Source organism: Felis catus, chromosome A3 (genome assembly GCF_018350175.1).
Source record: "Felis catus isolate Fca126 chromosome A3, F.catus_Fca126_mat1.0, whole genome shotgun sequence".
Taxonomy (NCBI): Eukaryota; Metazoa; Chordata; class Mammalia; order Carnivora; family Felidae; genus Felis; species Felis catus.
Window position 1 is genome coordinate 103089206 of NC_058370.1, and position 23910 is coordinate 103113115.

Genomic DNA, 23910 nt, shown 5'->3' on the forward strand with positions numbered 1-23910 from the left:
ACTTCTAGAGCCAGTCCTGACTAACTCTGCTAGGACTGGTCAGAGAAGACAGAGGACAGCCAGTTACGTTTGAATTTGAGATAAACAACAAGTAATTAGCTGTACAGGTGTGTCACAAAATTACTCTTGTAATTTGACTTGTAAAGTAACTGTATTCTTATTTGCTAAATCTGGTAACCCTACCAGAGATGGAAAGGAGAATGGGTAAAGGGAGGTGGAGCTAGCTGGTGGGGCAAAGACAGAATAACCACATCTGGCACCCCAGGATCCAAGATGGGCAAGGAAGGCCTGCCATTTGCCAATCACTGGATGATTTTTCACTCATGCTATGGCTTCCCAAAGCCAAGGCAAAAGGAGAGAAAGCAAGTGAAGCTTGTGTGTGATCATCTTCTACCTTCAGGAGTGAGCTGGTGTTTTCAGATCTTCCTACTGCCATACTCTATCTCACCTCCATCTAGAGACCTGTTCTATCAAGGTGGGGGCAGTACTGGTCCTCAAAGTCTCCCTGAGGGTAACCATGGGCAAGAGCCTCAGGTCTTAAAGTCTTCATACAGCTCAGCAGCAGTTTTAAGAAGAGCTGGTCCATGCTTCAGTTTCATCTACATGTATAGAAGGAAACAGGCCCTGGTTGTTCCTAAGAACAGAGCCCTGAAATACATGAAGCGAAAACTGATGGGATTGAAGGGGCTAACAGACAATTCAAAAACAGTAGTTGAGACCCCAATTCCTCACTTCCAATAACAGATAGAACCACTGGGCGGAAGATCAACAAGGAAACAGAAGAAGTGAACAAAACAATAAACTAACTAGATCTACCGGACCTAGACATATAGAACACTCTACCCAACCACAGCTGAATATACCTTCCCCTCATGTGCACCTGAAATGTTCTCCAGGACAGAACTAATGCTAGGCCATTAAACACAAGCCTCAGTAAATTTAAAAGGTAGGAAATCATTTAAGTATATCCTCCAAACACAATGGGATAATACTGGAAACAAAGGAAGAAAATTTGAGAAATTCACAACTATGTGAAAATTAAACAATACACTCCTGAATAACCAAGAAGAGGAAGAAAAAAAAAGAAATCACAAGGAAAATGGCCAAAAAATTTGAGATGAATGGGGGAAAAAAAGCCCCCAAATACCAAAACCTATGGAATGCAGCTAACACAGTGCTTAGAAGGAAATATATAGTATATATGAAATCATCCAGCCTTCTACCTTAAGGAACTTAAAATAAATAAATAAAAGCTAAATAAACAGCAAACAACCCAAAGCAAACAGAAGGAAGGAAAGACTCAAATTATTAAAATCAGGAATAAAAGAGGGAACATTACTACTATCCTCAGAAGAAAAAAAGCTTGTAACGGAATATTATAAATAATTGTACACCAATGAATTAGAGAACTCAGAGGAAGTGGACACATTCTTAGAAAGACACAAACTACTAAAACTGACTCAAGAAGAAATAGAAAAGCTAGACAGATCTGTACTAAGTAAAAAGATGGAGGCAGTATTTTAAAAACTTCCCACAAAGAAAAGCTCAGGATCAGATAGCTTCACGGGTGATTTCTACCAAATATTTAAAGAATTAACATCAATCTTCCACAAATTCTTCCAAGAAATAGAAGAGAAGAGAAGAGAACCCCTCCCAACTGATTTTATAAGGCTAGTGCCACCCTGATACCAAAACCAGAACGAGCTAACACAAGAAAACTACAGACCAACATCTTTTTTTTTTTTTTTTAATTTTTTTTTTCAACGTTTATTTATTTTTGGGACAGAGAGAGACAGAGCATGAACGGGGGAGGGGCAGAGAGAGAGGGAGACAAAGAATCGGAAACAGGCTCCAGGCTCCGAGCCATCAGCCCAGAGCCTGACGCGGGGCTCGAACTCACGGACCGCGAGATCGTGACCTGGCTGAAGTCGGACGCTTAACCGACTGCGCCACCCAGGCGCCCCAGACCAACATCTTTTTATGAATATAGACACAATTAGACAGTGGTGATGGTTGCACACCTTGGTGAGCATACTAAAAAGACATTATACACTTTAAATGGGTGAATATTGGGGCGCCTGGGTGGCTCAGTCGGTTGGACGTCCGACTTCAGCTCATGTCATGATCTCGCGGTCTGTGAGTTCGAGCCCCGCATCGGGCTCTGTGCTGACAGCTCAGAGCCTGGAGCCTGTTTCGGATTCTGTGTCTCCCTCTCTCTCTGACCTTCCCCCGTTCATGCTCTATCTCAAAAATGAATAAATGTTAAAAAATAAAATAAAATAAAATAAAATAAATGGGTGAATATTATGGTCTGTGAAATATATGCTTAAAAAAAAAAAGATACCCCTGGTGAGGACTTTGTAGACACAAGAATTCCTAACACTTACCAGCCCTTGGGAGGTTTACAAATAAAGTGGGCAAGAATTAAGAAAAGCTGGAGTTGGTGGGGTGAGGGTGGAGGCTATTTTGGGGATAATAGAATGTTTTCACTTTTCAGAGAAGGAACAGCTGTTAGACAAGAGTGGGAGGCAATAAAAACACAGAAACTAATTCCATTTGGCATTAAAAACATCTGGTTGTCAACACACAAAAGTCTTTAGAATTCACTGCTTCAAGTTGAGCTGGCATGAGTGGCCTATGTCAGGTTAACATGTTTTCGGCTAGTAAGACCAGACGCTTATGAAGCTAAGAACAATTTCTGACCCTACTGTTTGAGGAAGTGCAAGGCAGAATGCATTCATGTTTTCAGTGGATAATCCAAACATGTTCAACTACCTGCTCCCATAAGCAATGTCTCTTCTGAGACACAGAAGAGCAGATGGTTCTGAGCACTGCCTTTGGCAACAGAGCTTTCTGGGTTTGAATTCTGACTTTGCCACTCATGGGCTGTGAGCACTCTGTGAGCACCTGCAGTGCTGGTGTAGGGTTTTTTTTTTTTAAATTCTTATTTATTTTTGACAGAGAAAGAGAGACAGAGCATGGGCGGGGGAGGGGCAGAGAGAGAGGGAGACACAGAATCCGAAGCAGGCTCCAGGCTCTGAGCCGTCAGCACAGAGCCTGACGCGGGGCTCGAACCCACAAACCGTGAGATCAGAGTCCAGAATGCTAACCATTACACAATGGAACCCACTCACAAACCGTGAGATCATGACCTGAGCTGAAGTCAGACACTCAACCGACTGAGCCACCCAGGTGCCCCATGGTATAGGTTTTAAGTAAGATAATGTCCGCAAAGTCTCTGGGTCATTGTGGGCACTCGGTAAACAGTGTTATTGCTACTCTTTCCATTTTAATGAAATGAACACTCAAAGCAAAGCCTACATCATGGAAAGGTACCATTTTAGGATGGCTAGGCTATATACTTATTACGGCATTATTTTATACCAATTTTAGTTAGTGCTTAAAAATGGGTGAAGATTGGGGTGCTGGGGTGGCTCAGGTGGTGGTTGGTGAGTTCAAGCCCCGTGTCGTGCTGATGGCTCAGATCCTGGAGTCTGCTTCAGATTTTGTGTCTGCCTCTCTCTCTGCCCCTACCCCACTCGTGCTCTGCCTGTGTCTCTGTCAAAAAATAAATAAAACTTTTTTTAAAAATTAAAAAAAAAAAGGGTGAAGACTTTGCAAGGCCTGTAGTGCCCAGGTTGTCCAGGGACCCATGGGCCAAGGTGCTATACCTGACAGCAAAAATGACCCATCTCATGCTTGTATGTCCTTCATGGCCACTAGCCCAGGAGGAGCCAGGCTGACAAGTACCTGACTTTCCAAACTCCTGGTCACAAGCCAGTCCTAATTTAGGGATGTGTTTTTGTACCTTAAAAATTAATTCTCCTGCAGACTTTAAGCTGTATTACAAAGCTGTAGTCATCAAGACAGTATGTTACTGGCACAAAAAACAGACACTCAGATCAATGGAACAAAATAGAGAACCCAGAAGTGGACCCACAAACGTATGGCCAACTAATCTTTGACAAAGCAGGAAAGAATATCCAATGATATAAAGACAATCTCTTCAGCAAGTGGTGCTGGGAAGGAAGAGTGGACAGCGACATGCAGAAAATGAACCAGGACCACTTTCTTACACCAGGTTCTTTGACCTCAGCCACAGCAACTTCTTACTCAACACGTCTCCAGAGGCAAGGGAAACAAACGCAAAAATAAACTATTGGAACCGCATCAAAATAAAAAGCTTCTGCACAGCGAAGGAAACAATTGACAAAACTAAAAGGCAACTGACGGAATGGGAGAAGATATTTGCAAACGACATATCAGATAGGGGATTAGCATCCAAAATCTATAAAGAACTTATCAAACGCGACACCCAAAAATAAATAATCCAGTGAAGAAATGGGCAAAAAGACATGAATAGACACTTCTCCAGAGAAGACATCCAGGTGGCCTACCGACATATGAAAAAATGCTCAATTTCACTCATCACCAGGAAAATACAAACCAAAACCACGAGACACCACCTCACACCTGTCAGAATGGCTAACATTAACAACTCGGGCAACAACAGATGTTGGCGAGGATGCGGACAAAGAGGATCTCTTTTGCACTGCTGGTGGGAATGCAAACTGGTCCAACCACTCTGGAAAACAGTATGGAGGTTCCTCAAAAAATTAAAAATAGAACTACCCTATGACCCAGCAATTGCACTACTAGGTATTTATCCAAGGGATACAGGTATGCTGTTTCAAAGGGGCATACGTACCCAATGTTTATGGCAGCGCTATCGACAATAGCCAAAGTATGGAAAGAGTCCAAATGTCCATTGACGAATGAATGAAGAAAAGGTGGTATGTATATATATATATATATATATATATATATATATATATATACACACACACACATATATGTATGTATGTATATATATATATGTTTGTATATATATATACACACACACACACACATATATGTATGTATGTATATATATATATATGTATATATATATATATGTTTGTATATATATATATATATGTATATATATATATATATATATATATATATATATATACACACACACTCCATTGTGTGTGTGTGTGTGTGTGTATATATACAACTACGTGGATGGAACTAGGGGGTATAATGCTAAGCGAAATTAGAGAAAAACAAAAATCATATGACTTCACCCATATGAGGACTTTAAGATACAAAACAGATGAACATAAGGGAAGGGAAACAAAAATAATATAAAAACAAAATATAAGAGACTCTTAAATATGGAGAACAAACAGGGTTACTGGAGGGGTTGTGGGAGGGGGGATGGGCTAAATGGGGAAGGGCATTAAGGAATCTACTCCTGAAATCATTGTTGCACTCTATGTTAACTAACTTGGATGTAAATTTAAAAAACTAATTGAAAAAAATTAATTCTCTTGGTCTCACGACATTCTATCCTGGAAACCTGTTTCCCTTCTGGATGGGCCCTGGACTTTGAGCAGAAAGGAAACAGCATCCCGGGGCAGAGCACCATAAAGTGGGCATGTACGGTGGACGTTGAGTGGGAAGGAGGTCAATGGACCCTGGACAGAGGTGCTGAAGGCCTCGGCACCCATCCTCAGGAGGAAGAAGAATCAGGTAGACCCTCAGAGCACCAAACGGCCACTTCCCTCTTCATCCTGGAGGTTTACCTGAATGCTGCAATTCCTGAATGGGGAGTATCCATCAAAACCCGGGACCCAGGAGATCAGCACGCTGTGTGCTGTGCTGTTGTAGACACTGACTTCAGTTGGTGGGGAGGGAATTGCTACGTAAAAACAAAGACACACAAACAAACACAATTATAAACCACGGGCGGCCACAGCTACCAAACAAACACATTAATACCAAACCTGTTTCCATTTCTTTTTTTTTTTTTTTTTTTTTTTCCGATGCAGAAGCAAAGAGCCTTTATTCGAGCTAGCTCGAGCTCAGTCTCCTACCTGCATCGACGCGGCGGTGACATACTGGAGAGAAAGCCCATTTCTTAAGATTAGGAAGATTAAACCCCAGTTTTAAAAAGAAGCCACGTTATGCCTGAGAGTAATACATATGAGCTTACAGACAGGGCTTCCCTTGATAGCACGGTTCTGCCTGGGCCGGAGGAGTGGAGCAGAGACCTGCTTTCCCACCCACTGATGACGTGAGAACTTAGCTGGGGAAGGATGTTAAGACATCTATTTCCTTCACTGAGCTGGTGTTCACTGTTCTGCTGTACGCGGGCACGTCCCTGGGTGCTAGTGTTCTACATGGGATCAAAGGCTTGTGCAGCTCTGGGTTGAGGAGGGGAGACCCACATTACCTGCGATCGAGAGAGCCCCGAGCCGAGGAGAGAGAGTGTTATGGTAGCATGAGTGTGGGTGTGTGGCTGAGTGGGAAGAAGCTTTCTAGCCGGGGAGAGTCAGTTCAGGCAAAAGGGCCAACTGCATCTCCTGGGAGTGGAGGCAGGTAATACCACAGGTGTGCAACGATCCTGGCCACATGGGGGACATGGATAGGCCCTTTAATTAGAATCTAGGAAGGACCGGGGGCGCCTGGGTGGCTCAGTCGGTTAAGCATCTGACTTCAGCTCAGGTCACGATGTCATGGTTTACGGGTTTGAGCCCCACATCGGGATCCGTGCTGACAGCATAAAGTCTGCTTCCGATTCTCTGTTCCTCTCTCTCTGCCCTTCCCCTGCTCTCTCAAAAATAAACTTAGAAAAAAAAAACAACAACAACACAGAATCTAAGGAAGATCTGAAGTCTGGGGAATCTTATTTTATGCTAAATTTAATTCTTAATTAGTAGTGATGATCACATTTATAAGCAAAAATGAGGACTGTTGTTTTTGAGTGCTTACTATGGTCTGGCATAGTAAGTTATGTACCTAGTAGTTATGTACATCGTAGTTATGGACTTTGCTTCATCTATTCGTTGCTAGAACCCTATCAGACAGGTAGTCTTCCAATCCTCATTGATGGATGAGGAAACTGAGGATCAGAGAAGTTAAAAATTCACCAAAGATCACAGAGCTCGTAAGCAGTACAACGGGGACTTGAACTCAGGTCTGTCTGACCCCAGAGCTGTCAGGTCTGTCTGTCCCTCAGCAGAACACTGGAGGCTGGTTGCAGGAGGCAGTAAGCCCATTACTGTGGGCACCAGCAGGCACTGGGGAGTCTGGTTACCACCCAGCCGGCTCTATGGCCCAGGCCACAGTTTAAATGCCTTTTCTAAACTCTGTTCCTTTTTCTATTAATGAAGACAGTAACAGCACTGCTCCATGGGGCTGTGGTGAGGACCGAATAAGGTAACACAGGGATGAGGGTTGGGGAACGTGTGGGAGACATAAAGGCAAAGACAGGGTGGGCAGGAGATGGGGGAAGGAGAGCTGAGACCATGTAAAGTGCACTGGGTACCATATTTAGGAGTTTCTGTTTACTAATAGACACACAGCTTGGTGAACGGGAAAGAATCGGCACTTTGACTCACTTCCCTGAATAGATTATTTGTAGAATTACCCTCAAATGTCTGCCTTTCCGATCATCATTTGGCCATGTGTATTATAGTTAATAATAGATTATAAGAAGGGAGGCTTGGTTGCTTTGGCATACATTTTTTAAAAAAATGAAAGCCCAAAGCATAAGTTTTAGAAATGGGATTGATTACAAAAAAAAAAAAAAAAAAAAGCTGACATGCTATGTGAAGCATAAAGTGTCAAAAACTGTCACTCGTTTTATATAAATTTTTACATTATAAGGTGTTTGTACTTTATGAAAATGTCTTTATAACTTCACACCTACTCATGAATTCCTGAAATTCCCAACATTTCTTTTGAAAATTGTCATAATGAGACTTGAAATGAGGAAGGAAGTTATACAGTTCCTCCGGGAGTAAGTTTCAGTTTGCTCTTTTTTTTTTCTTTGTTTTATTCCAATGAACTTTCAGAAAATGCTCCCTCATCACCTTCATCTAGTTGTTTGCCAAAATGAAAGTATAACTTCTTTAGCAATTTTGAGTCCCCCACTGTATATTACCTTTTAACTCATTATTAAACACATTCTGCTTTTTGCTTGTGTTGTTTCCCCAAGATTAAGACCCAAAGGAATATGAACTCAATATTTGCTTCTCGTTATTTAAATGAAGAACAAATAAACATAAAATTTGCTTGAGTTTCTATGAGAGAAGGTAAGAAATATGATTTGAAAAGGCATAAAATGACAGTATTGACTTTCAGGTTCCAGGTTTTGATAACCTTGATCCCATGGAGAGAGGAGGATGAGGCAGACGATTGGACTGTAATATCTCCACTAGCACAGGGGTCTTCAAACACAACTCTTCCGTTATGTTATATCCCAGCTCAGGGGGAGGGAGAGCGACAAGAAGATTAGGAGGAAGAGGCACAGGGGCTCTGGGCTCTCCCCTGCTTCTGCCCCTCTCAGGGCAGCAGCCGGGGGAGACTTGCTTCAGCCCCAGCTGCCCTGGAAGGACAGAGCCCATTCCTTCAATCAATGCCCTAAGCCACCACCCCACCCCACCCCTGCAGGCTCTTCAAGGGACAATGGGGACTAGTTCAAGGTGGCAGAGGGAAAGATGAAAACAGGAGCTAAGAAAATCAAGGGTAGACATCACAGCCTAGTTTCTTCTCAGACTAAGCAAAACTATATGAACTCATGTTTATCAAAGATGTAAGCACCAGGCGCTGTTATGAAAGCTTTTACTTGCACTGTCTTATTTAAGCCTCAGAAACAGGTAGCTTCTGTAATTATCCCGATTTTATACTGAAGCCAGAGAGGTTAAGTGACTTGTCCAAGGTCACAAAGGAAGTCAGTGGGGAAGCCAGGGCTCAAACCCAGGTAGCTGGCTGCAGAGCTCAGGGGCTTGGGGGACATGGCCCTGGTGCTTACCTTTGATGTTGATCTGCACACCCTTGGACACGGTCAGCCCTTTGTCATTGTGGGCCTCACAACTGAAGACAGCCATCTCGGTCAGACCTGGAATGGAAGGGGACTCATGAGACCAGTCACCGAGAAACAGGCTGTGGTTCACCAGAACCCTACGGTTGTCTTAGCAATCTTTTACTTTTTGGTTCATTGCTTCAAGTCATAAATGCCAAGTTAATTTGAAAAGTATGCTGGTGGTTGAAAAACAAACCTGGGATTAAACCCTAGCTACCAGGAGCAAGCCACCCGTGGGGCTACAAGGCAGCTGTCTTCATTTTCGTCCTTTATCTTTCCCTGATGGTGAGATATTAGGTAACAAAGCAGTAACATTTAGATTTTTAAATTTCTGCCAGGAGGTATGGGTATTGCTGGCCCCAATATCAAAAAGAATGTTTTTTGAGGCTTGCCTGGTCACTTCCCAGCTGGTTAGCCACACAGTACAGACTAATCACACACTGATGACATTTCAGAATACCAAACACAGCAGGAGAAAAGTCACAGTGCTTAAAAATTTCAGATGATCTGTTGTAATGAATCCTTTTTTAATGGTAAATATCGGTCAGTTCATGCAGAATTATTATATAAACATAAGACACTGTTATTACTTGCAGGGAAGACACTAGGGCTGAATGAAGAAAAATTCTATCAGTTCAGAGGTTTGAAGACACCTTGGAAATGAAAAAATTAGTCTGTTTATTAGTTTTAAATAGAAAGGAAGAGAGGCAACCCAGATCTTGGTTTCTAATATGATATGCCAACAAAAGGAACCAGAGCTCCTTGGAAAAATGGCTAATTCTCAGATTGGAGCAGGAAACCTGTAAGATGAGCCTCGAACGGAACATAATACAAACACCATGCAACACAGACACACACACACACACACACACACACACACACACACACACACACGGCTATTTTCCTGGAACAATTTGAACAAGAAAATAAAGGAAGTAGCATTGGATTGTAACCCAAAGTATAAAACAAATATCCACCAGTCTACACTGCTATAAATAAATGATTAAATAAATGGGGAAGAACAGGCAAATCTCCCATGCACAAGGGTTCCAAATTAACTTATGTGGATACTCTGCCCTCAGCGGGGAAGACCGTAACTCCTAACCCCTTAAGTGTGGGCTGCATGTAATGACTTCCTTCCAAACAGGACAGTATGAAAAGGAAATAAAAGCAAAACTTTATTTTATTTATTTATTTTTTAAACTTTAGAGTGGAGAAAATGATAAACACTCCCTTGGCCACGTGACCAAGGTTAACACCACTAAGTCATGTTGACAGAATGTACCCTCGATATGATGTAATGAAAATGGCACTTCCCCTCTTCAATCTTCCTCCCAAACACCTACCACCCAAGTCTAATCAGGAGGAAAATATCAGACAGTTCAAACTGTGGAACATTCTACAAAAAACCTGACTTGTATTACTCAAAACTATCAACGCCATTAAAGACAGAGAAAGTTTGAGAAACTGTCACAACCAAGGGGAGCCTAAAGAGACAAGACAACCAAATCCTGGATGAAACCATGGAACAATACAAGGGTATTAGGTAAAAACTAAGGGAATCTGAATAATGTATGGACTTGAGTTAATAAAATATATCAATATTGGTTCATTAACTGTAATGAATATATCACACTAACATAAGACATTAACAATAGGAAAACTTGGAATGGGGTTGATGGGAACACTGTACTATCTCCATGATTTCTAAAATCTAAAACTATTCTAAAATTTAAAAACAGGTTTGTTTGCTTTTCCTTTTTAAAAAAATTTTTAGGGGCGCCTGGGTGGCTCTGTCGGTTAAGCGTCCGACTTCAGCTCAGGTCATGATCTCGCGGTCTGTGAGTTCAAGCCCCGCGTCGGGCTCTGTGCTGACCGCTCAAAGCCTGGAGCCTGTTTCAGATTCTGTGTCTCCCTCTCTCTCTGCCCTCCCCCGTTTATGCTCTGTCTCTCTCTGTCTCAAAAATAAATAAACGTTAAAAAAAATTTTTTTTTTAATTTTTCATGTTTATTTTTGAGAGAGAGAGAGAGAGTGTGAGTGGGCGAGGGGCAGAGAGAAATGGAGACACAGAATCTGAAGCAGGCTCCAGGCTCCAAGCTGTCAGCACAGAGCTTGATGCGGGGCTCAAACCCACGAACCATGAGATCACAACCCGAGCGGAAGTCAGACGCTTAACCAACTGAGCCACCCAGGCACGCTTCCTTTTTTTTTTTTTTTTTTTTTTTTTTTAACGCACAGTCATAAATACCATCTAGTAGAATCTGGAAACTTCTCTGCCTCTGGCACACAGATGTCATCTGGTACAGAGTTCACATCATGAACTGGAGACAGGCAGAAAAAATTCTTGGAAATATACCTCCCTTGCTTCTTGCCTGAAAGCCTTATTTTGTTTTCTTCTATCCATTTACTTGTATAGGAAATTCTCCATCTGATCATTTTAAAATCCAAAGCTTGTCATTAACAGTAATTAAATATTTGAAAATTCAGAGGAACAAGTTGCTGAGGGAAGGCCAGCTGGGCATCAGCCCAGAAAGGCCGTGCCATGTTGGGTGTCCACGTGGTAAATGCTGTGCCAAGGCTGGGCCAAGTGGCCAGAGACCCGCGTCTGCAAGAAGTTCTGGGAAGAAATGCGAACCTAATCCCTTTTATGTTGGTGCTTCTCCTGAGGGTTACAAGTGCAATGAAAAATCAGAGCCTCTGGGGTTCATTTTTTTCCCATCCAGAAATTAGTCCAGGCACCTGAACTCTGCTGACTAGACAAATCTCTCAAGAAAAAAACGAACCTGTGTATCTCTGTCCTACAAACCCACAGTGACTTTTCACTTCTCGAAAATAATGTTCTGTCAGAATGTGACAGACACTTCAGGTATTTTAATTTTCTGAGGTAAGGAGTATTGCCTTCAGACTGGAGGAAAATCCTCTTAGATTCCCTTGACAATTCCAAGAGCTAAGAAACTAAAATCCCAGGTCGGAGCCATCGCTCTTCACATTTTTGGCCACTCCCTTTTGGCTGATGGATGAAACTGCTAATAGTTTGTGTGATCATTTAGGAAATATTTATTTCACTGAAGAGGAATATCTACCTCAAACCCATTAGCCGCATCTATAAAAGGACACCCTTGGACACCCTGCCTTAGGGGTCTTTAGGTATTTTGCTTGTATTCCTCTCAAATAATTTTGAAAAACACACGCAGCCTCTCATATATTTTGAGGTTTGCATCTTAAATTTTTTATAATTTAAACAGCTGCAAAGAATATAATTTCAGGTACTCAGACATTTTAAAGTAAAATTCCTTTGAAGGCACCTATGTAGCATACTCAAGACTGGGATGGGAAAACTGAAACAATTTTCGTCCAGCTGCCAGAAGTTTTCCATCATGATTTCCTACTTCCCCTGCAGAGTTTTACCCTAATGGCGTAAGTGTGTGGGTTTGGAAGCACTTCTTGGCAACAAAAATACACATGCATGTTGAGATATAGATTGATGATCCTTACCGTTACTATTAGGGCACAACTCATCAAGACAATATATATAATTCTTAAATGTAAACAGTAAAATTTTACCGGAGGGGCACCTCCTTTGCTGAACACAATTTGGGATTTTCTATGTAATGATCTGGAAATTTCTTAACAGTATAGTGCCAAAACACGATAGCAGCCACTGTCAAAGTGTGGTCTAGAAAGTCCTGGGCATCCCAGAGGCTCTTTAAGGAGCTCTTAAGATGAAAACTATTTTTATAATAATAATAACAACAACAATACTAATAATAATGGTAAGATGTTGTTTGCCCTTTCCACTTTCATTCTCTCAGAAATGCATGATGGAATGTTCCAGAAGAATTTTCCAGAAGCTGTATGTTGTGTGATGATGCCATTAGCTCTCTCAGCTAATGGAGTATGGGCTTGTTTATTTTTGTGCTTTAACAGTTTTGTTTTAATTTCTCATTCAGTACTTATCAATAGATAGAACTCACATAAACGAAACCTCTTCGGTTCTCAATAATTTCTAAGGCTGTCAAGGGATCTTGAGACCAAAGCATGTGAGAATTGATACCCCGTAGTGACTCCAGATAAGTCAGGGAGAGGTCTTTCTTCTTTTGCAAAATGAGGGAGAGATGACTGGGAAGCAAGAGTTGGAAAAGAAGCATTGACATAGCTTTGGGACTTTGGGTACTCTTGTCAGGCATTGATTTTACAAAAGAAGATAGACATGTCCCAGATGAGTATCGAGACCTTATTATCCTTCTAAGCCACTGCATGGCGTCTGTACAGCCAACCGTTATTTCACAGTCCGGCCTGTGACGCTTTGGTCTTCATGCTGAAGCATCACCTTTAACCTTCCAAGTCATAAGCTCTCAAGTAAGACGCCCATTTCACAGGCTCCATGAACACGCAAAACTTGGCTTATATTTAGAAAAATCTGCTTTGGCTCAATCAGAAAATACAGAGAGCTGCCGTGCAATTTATATTTTTAATACAGTTGAGCTAAACACAGTTATTTGACTTCAATTACTCTTGTCAAAATGCTTGGGAAACACTTGAGTACAAAATACAGATCACATTCCAAACTGGTCAGAAGGTCCTGGAGAAAAACAAGAGGGTGGATTCATTTCGTGAGATCCGTGGCCTAGCAACAGATCCCTAAGAAAGACAACTGGGGCCCCTTCAGAGCTGCAAGGTTTATCAATGCTGAAAGTGAAACCGCTGATCAGGACCATGATGTTAGGTTAAGTGGGAAGTCGCTTTTCCTTTCTGTGTTTCTTTTCAAAGTGCACACAAAGTCAGGAAAACAATCTCTAGCAAATTCTCTGGCACAAGACATCCACATTAATATGGAATTGCCCAGAAATAGCTAAACCACCTATTATAGCAGTACTTCCTGTGCCCTGGGGTGGTTAATGCCCATAGGCCAGACGCCAGCAGGGAGAAGCAGAACCTGGTTCAAACCAAAGTTAACTTTCTCCAAAAGCAGGTGGGCCAAAACTCAAGGCCAAATATAGTCTTCTTCGCTTAATGTATTCAGTTATGTATACTTCCTTTGGGGGCTCCTGGGTGGCTTAGTCAGTTAAGCGTCAGACTTTGGCTCAGGTTACGGTCTCACCATTTGTTAATTCGAACCCCACATCGGGCTCTCTGCTGTCAGCACAGAGCCCACTTTGGGTCCTCCCCTTCTCTGCCCTTCCCCCCACCTCAAAAATAAATAAGTATATATACTTCCTTTACGTAATGGCACTAGCTTCCCAGCTAGAGACTCACGCATAAGCCCGGGTTGAATATAACAACTAGTGTGCGCTGGGAAAGACCGCTGCCTGTCACTTTCCTCTTCTCTGTCTGGATGAACAATAACCACCAGACTGGAATAGACCTTGAAGTTTTATAGTCTGAGTCCTTGTGGCTTTCCAGAGGAAAAAATCATCCACTCCCCTAAATCCCCACCCTACCACCCACTCTCTCCCGAGTGACTCCAGCACTGGAGCCTCTAACCTCTCTTGAGCCATGTCCTCTCCCAGTGGGCCATCCACTTTACTGTTATGTCTCACCTCACTCATCACAATTGTTCATGCCCCTCTTGCTCGGTCTTCTGCTGGTTTAAAAAAAGATTGCCTCTGGGGCGCCTGGGTGGCTCAGTTGGTTAAGTGTCCAACTTTGGCTCAGGTCATGGTCTCACGGTTTGTGGGTTTGAGCCCCGCCTAGGGCTCTGTGCTGACAGCTCAGAGCCTGGGGCCTGCTTCGCATTCTGTCTCTCTCTCTCTCTCTCTCTCTCTCTCTCTCTCTGCCCCTCCGCCACTCACATTCTGTCTCTGTCTCTCAAAAATGAATGTTAAAAAAAAATTGTAAAAAAAGATAGCCTCTGGCATAAGGTTTGAAAGATATTTTATTTTATTATTACTCATTTTTTTAAGTAGGCTCCATGCCCAATGTGGAGCCTGAACTCAAAACCCTGCGATCAAGAGTCACACGCTCTACCCATGGAGTCGGCCAGGCACCCCTGAAAGATAGTTTAAAGAACATTCAGTAACAGGATGTTTTCTTGAGGAAAGGACAATCAGTGTTGCTGGGAAAGCAACTTCTAAGAGCACCAGTTGGGCCAATTCTTTGAGTTCTGGATTAAGCAACCCTTTCATTTCCCCCCCCCCCAGAGCAAAATAGGCAAAGCAACAGAAGCAGACCCCGCATAAAGGAAATTGCTCATTAACTTGGAACATCCTATCTGCCCTGAATTCATTCAATCAACAGATACTTACTGAGTACTTACTAGGTGTCAGACATTTTCCCAGGCACTTGGGGTATATTCATGAATAAAAGAGATCCCTGCCCTTACAGAGCTCACATTCTCACAGAGGGAAGTGGGTGAGAAATAATAACCTTCATAAATAAGTAAGCTGCAAGCTCTATCAGAAGGTGGTTAATGCTATGAAAAAAGAGAAAAGGATCAGAGATCCAGGGGTGGGTGGGGAAGTGGGCTGTGATTTTAAATATTCAGGTCAGAGGTGGCTCCTGAGGGAAAGGCCCAGTGTAAGGGGTGGGGTGGAGGGTTCTAGGCAAAGGGAAAAGGCCTTTGCTCTGTCTTCTAAGTAGGATGGGAAACCTGGAGCTGTGAGCAGGAGACTGACCTGATCTAACTTGTGTTTTATCAAGATCATTCCAGTTGCCACACTGAGACTACACCTAAAGCAAGTAGGTCCCTTAATAGCTCCAAATTTTTTCCTGATCTGAAAACGGATATCAAAAATGCCTAACTGTATCTCAACTTGCTACGAAGTTCAAAGTCAGTCTTCATAGAAAGCATTGTGAAAATTATGAACTGACATATAAATTGTCGTTATTTTAGAATTTATTTACTATTATTATCACAATGAATACTATTAACTCTATCCCACTAAAACCGAAAGCTGCCTTAGCTGTTACCTAAATGTGGATTTAAAATGAAATGAGTATTTTTAAAAAATAAAAACCAGACAGACCAGCAGAAGTCCACCACTCTTGACAGAAAGGTAGCTCCGAATTGACAATGAGGTAGTAACCACCGCATATAATGAGATAGTAACCACTCATGTAAATATTTTTGTAACAGGTAACATTTGGGTTATTCCTGTAGGTTGCCCCTGTACCAAGGGCCTTACCCTCATTATTTCACTGAATTCTCATAAATGTTCTATGAGGTAGACACTGTAATTACCCTATTTTAGAGAAGAAAGTAGAATAATTTGCCTAGGGACACACAACAGAGAAGCAGTATTAGCATATGTCATAGCTAGGAATCCCAACCACTAACCTACAATGCACTCTGCCATTAAATACCATACAGCAAAACCTTTGGCAGTTCTGTTCTTTATTTTGGGATTGGGTTTTGCCCAAGACAAAGTGCTTTTTAAAAACAAAACTTTGGGGCCCCTGGGTGGCTCAGTCAGTTGAGCGTCTGACTTCAGCTCAGGTCATGATCTCACAGCTCGTGAGTTCAAGCCCCATGTCAGGCTCTGTGCTGACAGCTCAGGGCCTGGAGCCTGCTTTGGATTCTGTGTCTCCCTCTCTCTCTGCCCCTCCACCGCTTGTGCTCTGTCTCTTTCTGTCTCTCAAAAACAAATAAACATTTTTTAAAAATTAAAAATAAATAAAAATAAAACTTTTGAAATTATTTTCAATTTATAAGAGATAGTACAATTTATTTCCTATTTCAGCAGAAATAGTACAGAGTTCTTGTACACCCTTCACCAGCTTCTCTTAATGATAAGATCTTACATAATGATAGTACAATGACCAAAACCAGGCAAGTGACTTTAGTACAATACTATTCACCCAAATACAGACTGTATTCAGATTTTACCAATTTTTGTTCTGTTTTGTTGGGGGGAGGGGTTCTGGTATAGAGTTCCATGAAATTTTATTACAGGTACAGATTTGCATACAATTACAGAATTGCTTCAACACCAAAAAAAAAGTGCTCCCTCATGCTTTAGGAACATCCTACCCAAGCTAATCCCTGACTAGAGTCATCACTGTAAGTTTGTCATTTTGAGAATGTCATATAAATGGAATCATACAGCGTGTAACCTTTGAGATTGACTTTGTTGACTCAGAATAATGCCCTTTAGACAAAGTACTTCCTCACTCATGTCTCTTAAAGACAGCTCTTACGTCATAGAGGGGGGCAGGAAACAAGTGGAATCAAGAGGGAAAAAGCACATGGCCTTCTTGTTCACGAATGTGCTTGCTCAAAGCAAGTATCAACAATCAAGACTCTTTAAACCACTTATCTACTTAGCACTCTCTTTGTAGAAGGGCTTGGGAAAGTTTACTTGAGTTAATTTCAAAATACAATGGCCTCTCCCTGCAAATGCGGTTTTGCATCAGCATGTGAAGCATAAAACTCCCCACACATCTCTGGTCAGGATGGCACCTCGTTCCCCAACATGAACTTTTGAGATAGATTCAGATATCACTAAAGTGTCCTCAAAATTAAACACAGATGTAAAGAAGAAGGAGATTGTTTTATGTAGTTCTTTTACAGTGTTACAAAATTCAGCTGCTTGGGACTGGTCCACAGATAGAGCTGATTTGATGGAACTTGATGTGTCCAGCACCAGCCCCATGGTGGAAAGCCCACACTGTTGGACCTTTCTCCCTGGACTTCCTTAAGCCCTTTGTGTCTACAAAATGGGTGTAAAAAAAATCTGCTCTATTAATGTCACAGAACTGGTTAGAAATATAAATGAGAAGAGATGAGAAGGAGTATATAAGTGCAAAAGCCATCATGCAAATACAAGTTACTTCATTATGACAATGTTCCTTTGTCCCAGTGAAGGGATCTCTGACTCAGAGTCTGTTTGTTCACGTGTTTGTTCATTAGTTGACTCATTCATTCACACAGTTCTGATGTGCCAGGCACTATGTTGGGTGATGGTGCTAAGATAACTAATAACTAATATGTAATAATCACACTAATTAATAATTCGGGGTGGGGAGACATGTAGATGGCTGTGCTTCCATGTAGGAGGAGGTGCAAGTGTTATGGAAGAGGCACTGTGGATACACAAACAAGGACAGGGTGTCCAGAAAGGTTTTCAGAAAAGAAATATATATGGGTACACGGATGTCCACATAAGTAACAACAACAACCACCACCGCCAGAATAAAACAACCTCCATGTTCATCAACAAGGGAGTAGTTAAATAAATTATGGTCCATTCATGCACTGAGGCAATTGCCATAAACAATGAGAGGCCCATGAGTACCTACATGGAAAGATCTACAAGTCTTGGTGATCTATCTATGTGTATATGTACATATGTGAGTATACTTAAGGGAGAAAGGCCTAGAAGGAAGTGAACCAATGGCTCACATTGTGTGTGACATCTGTATGGAGAGTGAAAGTGTGGAGATTCAAGGGAGACTTGACCATTTTGCTTTGGTATGTAACCATGGTTTGAATGTCTCACAATGAACATGTGTTCACACATTACTTGTGTAACAAAAAGGCTGAAATTAATCTGCACGTGTCTTATCACTCCAATTTGAAGGAAAATAATTTATATACTTACACCCACCCAAGGGTATATATTCACAGAAGAAGTTTGAAAGGAAACACACCAGTGTTTTTGTCATAATTATAAATGTGTAATGAGATGTAAAAATACTTTCTGAATTTTCTACATTTTAAACATGGAAGCGTTTAATAGTTATGTAAAATAAAGTTAAAAATCTTTTCATTTTGAAGTAATTATGGATTCACAGAAAGGTGTAAAGAAATATAGGGGGAAGTTGGGGCACCTGAGTGGCTCAGTCGGTTAAGCACCTAACTTCGGCTCAGGTCATGATCTCCCGGTTTGAGTTCGAGCCCCGCATCAGGCTCAGAACCTGGAGCCTGCTTCAGATTCTGTGTCTCCCTCTCTCTCTGCCCCTCCCCCACTCATGCTCTCTCTGTCTCTCAAAAATGAATAAACGTTAAAAAAAATTTAAAGAAATATAGGGAGAAGTTTCATGTATCCTTCACCCTACCTCCCCAATGTTAACATCTTATATAACCATAGCACATTGTCGAAACCAGGAAATTGACATTTGTACTATCCACAAAGCTTACTTAGATTTTACCAATCATACATAGACTCGTTTGTGTGTGTGTGCGTGTGCGCGCGTGTGCGTGTGCATGCATGTAGTTCTATGTAAGTTAATCACATATGTAGCTTAACAGTTCCATGTCATTTTTAAAAACACATTATTAGGCTACAAAGTGCTCTATTTCTTTTTTTTTTTTTTTTAAATGTTTATTTATTTTTGAGACAGAGAGACAGAGCATGAACGGGGGAGGGGCAGAGAGAGAGGGAGACACAGAATCGGAAGCAGGTTCCAGGCTCTGAGCCATCAGCCCAGAGCCCGACGTGGGGCTCGAACTCGTGGACCGCGAGATCGTGACCTGAGCTGAAGTCGGACGCTTAACCGACTGAGCCACCCAGGCGCCCCCCCTTTTTTTTTTTTTAATGTTTATTTATTTTTGGGACAGAAAGAGACAGAGCATGAACGGGGGAGGGGCAGAGAGAGAGGGAGACACAGAATGGGAAGCAGGCTCCAGGCTCTGAGCTGTCAGCACAGAGCCCGACGCGGGGCTCCAACTCACGGACAACGAGATCGTGACCTGAGCTGAAGTCGGACGTTTAACCGACTGAGCCACCCAGGTGCCCCCAAACTGCTCTATTTCTATTTTACTCCTATCTTCTCTACCAAAGAAAAAAAAATCTTCAAGTTAAAAAAAAGTAAAATAAAAATTGTAGTGAACTTGAAACCCAAGATAGGTTGTAGTTCTAAGAGTATACCACCATTTTGAAATAAATCAGGTCTCCCATCAGAGACAAATTATATACAGCCTTGGATATGAAAAAGATTTTGCAGATGTTATCGCAGAAACACACTTCTACTTTCTAAGAAAACACAAACGAGGAAAAGTTGCAGAGGAACAGAGATAGATTTTGTCCCTAGTTTCATCAAATGCTACTGACCCTGGTAAGGACAGGATCACTGAGAGAGAGAAATCCATAGCAAAACTTAAGACAGGGCTATCAACGGGTGCCTGAGTGGCTCAGTCAGTTAACTATCTGACTTTGGCTCAGGTCATGATCTCACAGTTCCTGGGTTCAAGCCCCACATCGGGCTCTCTGCTGTCAGCACAGTGCTTGCTTCTGATCTTCTGTCTCCCTCTCTGCCTCTCCCCCCACCCCCCCCCCACATGCACCCTCTCTCTCTCTCAAAAATAAATAAACATTATAAAAAAATGGGGGGGAAGAGAGGGCTATCAAACTGGTGCCTGTAAGAATGCAGAAAACTGTCACATCTAGGAGTTAGGTTCACCAACAAATCAGGTCTGATTTCAAGATGAATTCCAAGCTGGTTTCCAGACATTCTGTGATAGTTATTAGCCCACGGTATCGAGAACATCTCAGAAGATAAGTTGCAGAAATAAATGGGGTGAAAAAGAAAACCAAGCAGATTTACTAGTGGTTAAACAGTGGCCAAGAAAGTTGATTTAATGAACTGATGTCAACTCAGAGGCTGCCTTTATCAACAGACCACTGGACTCTGCCCTTGGTTAGAATAAAATCTAGATTTTCATCAACAACTTGAAAGAGACACAAACGGCAGCTGGCACAAAGCAGGGGGATGATTTGTTAACCAACGAGGGAAATGAGGTTCCAAATGGCCTCAGTGGGCTGAGTCAATGGCTTAAATTTTTGTAAGGATAAATGGTAGGCTGAAATTCCAAAAATAATATATACACAAGAAATAGGAGAGCTCTGGGGCACCTAGGTGCCTCAGTTGGTTAGGCATCTGAGTCTTAAAAAACATTTTTTTAAAATGTTTTATTTATTTTTAAGACAGAGAGAGACAGAGCATGAGTGGGGATGGGGCAGAGAGAGAGGGAGACACAGAATCTGAAGCAGGCTCCAGGCTCTGAGCTGTCAGCACAGAGCCCGACGCGGGGCTCAAACTCACAAACTGTGAGATCATGACCTGGGCCAAAGTCGGACGCTCAACGGACTGAGCCACCCGGGCGCCCTGAGTCATCTGACTCTTGATTTCCATTCAGATCATGATCTCACAGTTCCTGAGTTCAAGCGCCGCATCAGGCTCTGTGCTGGCAGCCTGGAGCCTGCTTGGGATTCGCTCTCTCTCTGTCTCTGTCTCTCTCTCTCTCAAAATAAATAAATAAACATTAAAAAAAAAAAAAAAAGAACCAGGAGAGCTTTGACTTTGGAGTAACTGATGAGATAAAAGACCTAAGGATTTCAGTTAACCTCAAACTATTAGCCTTCATCAAAAAAGTCATGCAAACTGCATTATCAAGAATATTGTGTCCAAAACACGTTACTGCGGCCTCCACTGAACTTATGCGTGTCTTTTCAAAACAACACCGGGGCACCTGGGTGGCTCCGTTGGTTAAGCATCTGACTTCGGCTCAGGTCATGATCTCACCGTTCATGAGTTCGAGCGCCGCATCAGGCTCTGTGCTGACAGCACGGAGCATGGAGCCCACTTAGAGGTCTGTGTCTCCCTCTCTCTTTGCCCCTCCCCTGCTCATGCTCTGTTTCTCTCTTTCTCTCAAAAATAAAATAAATATTCAAAACAACACCAACATCACTAAACTCTCTCAGAAAATAGAGATGGTGGGGATACTTCCTAACTAGTTTTATGAGGTCAACAATACCCTGATACCAGAATCTGACACTACAAAAACAAAATTACAGCCCATTTCCCTCATAAGCATTTTTGTACAATAAGGAATTTAGCTTTTGTCCCTTATAATTTCCTGAGTGACAGGAGTGGCTTTGTTACACTAATGAGGTGACTCACAATTGGCCCCTACAGAAACTGGTCAAGAGAATGACCAGCCATGTGATAAGAGGGTTGAGGAGTCTGGAGATTGTGTTCAATCACATGGCCAATGGTTTAGGCTTTCTTTCTTTCTTTTTTTTTTTTTTAAATGTTTGTTTATTTTTTTTTTTAATTTTTTTTTTCAACGTTTATTTATTTTTGGGACAGAGAGAGACAGAGCATGAACGGGGGAGGGGCAGAGAGAGAGGGAGACACAGAATCGGAAACAGGCTCCAGGCTCTGAGCCATCATCAGCCCAGAGCCCGACGCGGGGCTCGAACTCCCGGACCGCGAGATCGTGACCTGGCTGAAGTCGGACGCTTAACCGACTGCGCCACCCAGGCGCCCCTGTTTGTTTATTTTTGAGAGAGAGAGAGAGAGAGAGAGAGAGAGAGGGGGGGCAAGCAGGGGAGGGGTAGGGAGACAGGGAAACAAAGAATCTGGAGCAGGCTGCAGGCTCCGAGCTGTCAGCACAGAGCCCAATGCGGGGCTCGAACCCACAAACCATGAAATCATGACCTGAGCTGAAGTCGGATGTTCAACCAACTGAGCCACCCAAGTGCCCCCACATGGCCAGTGATCTAATCAGAAGTGCCTATGTAAGGAAACCTCCACCAAAAAAATCTGCTCCCCAAAGCTTAGTAGAGTGGCCTTTTCCTGGATCTGCCAGGAGGGTGAAACACCCTAATTCAAAGAGGAGAGGGCACGGAAGCTCTGCATTGAGGGTCCTCCCAGGTATCACCCAAGGCGTATGTCTTGTAACAAAACTGTAATCATTAAGTATTGTAAATATTTCCTGAGTTCTTATGATCATATGATAAAAAAATACAATTTTTGGCAAACTGAGAATAGAAAGAAACATCTTCAACCTAGTGAAAGGCATTGTCCCAAACCCACAGTTTATTTCATACTTGGTGACTGGGACAGACACGTCCACTCTCCCCACTTTTATTCGGCATTGTGCTGGAGTCTTGGCCACTAAAATAAGGAAAGGGACAGAGATAAAAAGACAAGGATTGGACAGATAGAAGTAAAACTCTCTTGCAGGTGAGAAGTAAATGTCTCTTGCAGGTGACATGTCTACATAGAAAATCCAAGGAATCTACAAAACAACAACAATAAAGCCCTCTTAGAATTAATACATCAATGTCACAAGGTTGTAGGATGTAAGACCCACATACATAAATCCATTTAATTTCTATATACTAATAGTAAACAATTGGGAAATGAAATCAAATGTGCTACTTACCAACACCAGCAACATAAAATATTTAAGAATCCCTTTAACAAGTGACCTATAAGACCTCTACATCAAAAACTATTAAAAAAATTCCTGAGAGAAATTAAAGGAGACCTAAATAAATGGACAGTGTGTGTTCTGGGATCAGAAGTCTCCATATTATTAAGATGTGATCTCTCCCTAAATTGATCTAGAAATTCAGTACAAGCCTGGTTGGCTCAGTTGGTTAAGCATCTGACTCTTGATGTTGGCTCAGGTCATGATCTCATGGTCGTGACATCGAGCCCTGCTATGCTGGGTGTGAAGACTACTTAAGATTCTTTCTCTCCCTCTGCCCCCTAAGCCCCCGCTCCATGAGCATGCACTCTCCCTCTCTTAAAAAAAAAAAAAAAAATTAAAAAAAAATACAGTTGCGGGGTGCCTGGGTGGCTCGGTTAAGCGTCCGACTTCAGCTCAGGTCATGATCTCGCAATCTGTGACCTCAAGCCCCGCGTCGGGCTCTGTGCTGATAGCTCAGAGCCTGGAGCCTGCTTTGGATTCTGTGTCTCCCTCTCTCCGTCCCTCCCCTACTCACACTGTCTCTCTGTCTTTCAAAAACGGATAAACATTAAAAAAAAAATTGCAAACAAAATCACAACAGACTCGGGGCGCCTGGGTGGCGCAGTCGGTTAAGCGTCCGACTTCAGCCAGGTCACGATCTCGCGGTCCGTGAGTTCGAGCCCCGCGTCAGGCTCTGGGCTGATGGCTCAGAGCCTGGAGCCTGTTTCCGATTCTGTGTCTCCCTCTCTCTCTGCCCCTCCCCCGTTCATTCTCTGTCTCTCTCTGTCCCAAAAATAAATAAACGTTGAAAAAAAAAATTAAAAAAAAAAAAAATCACAACAGACTCTTGCAAAA

At 42.3% G+C, this 23910-nt stretch overlaps 1 protein-coding gene across 3 annotated transcripts in view; it reads right to left on the reverse strand.

Annotated features, from left to right (window-relative positions):
* Positions 1 to 23910, reverse strand: part of MERTK (MER proto-oncogene, tyrosine kinase) — a 147609-nt gene that overhangs the window by 57878 nt on the left and 65821 nt on the right. For all 3 annotated transcript variants that reach the window (XM_023251887.2, XM_023251886.2, XM_023251885.2), the window contains exons 5-6: positions 8864 to 8950; positions 5631 to 5746 (exon numbers count right to left, since the gene is read on the reverse strand). In XM_023251887.2, the coding sequence (XP_023107655.2) occupies positions 5631 to 5746; positions 8864 to 8950 (203 nt within the window). The remainder of the gene's footprint in view (positions 1 to 5630; positions 5747 to 8863; positions 8951 to 23910) is intronic.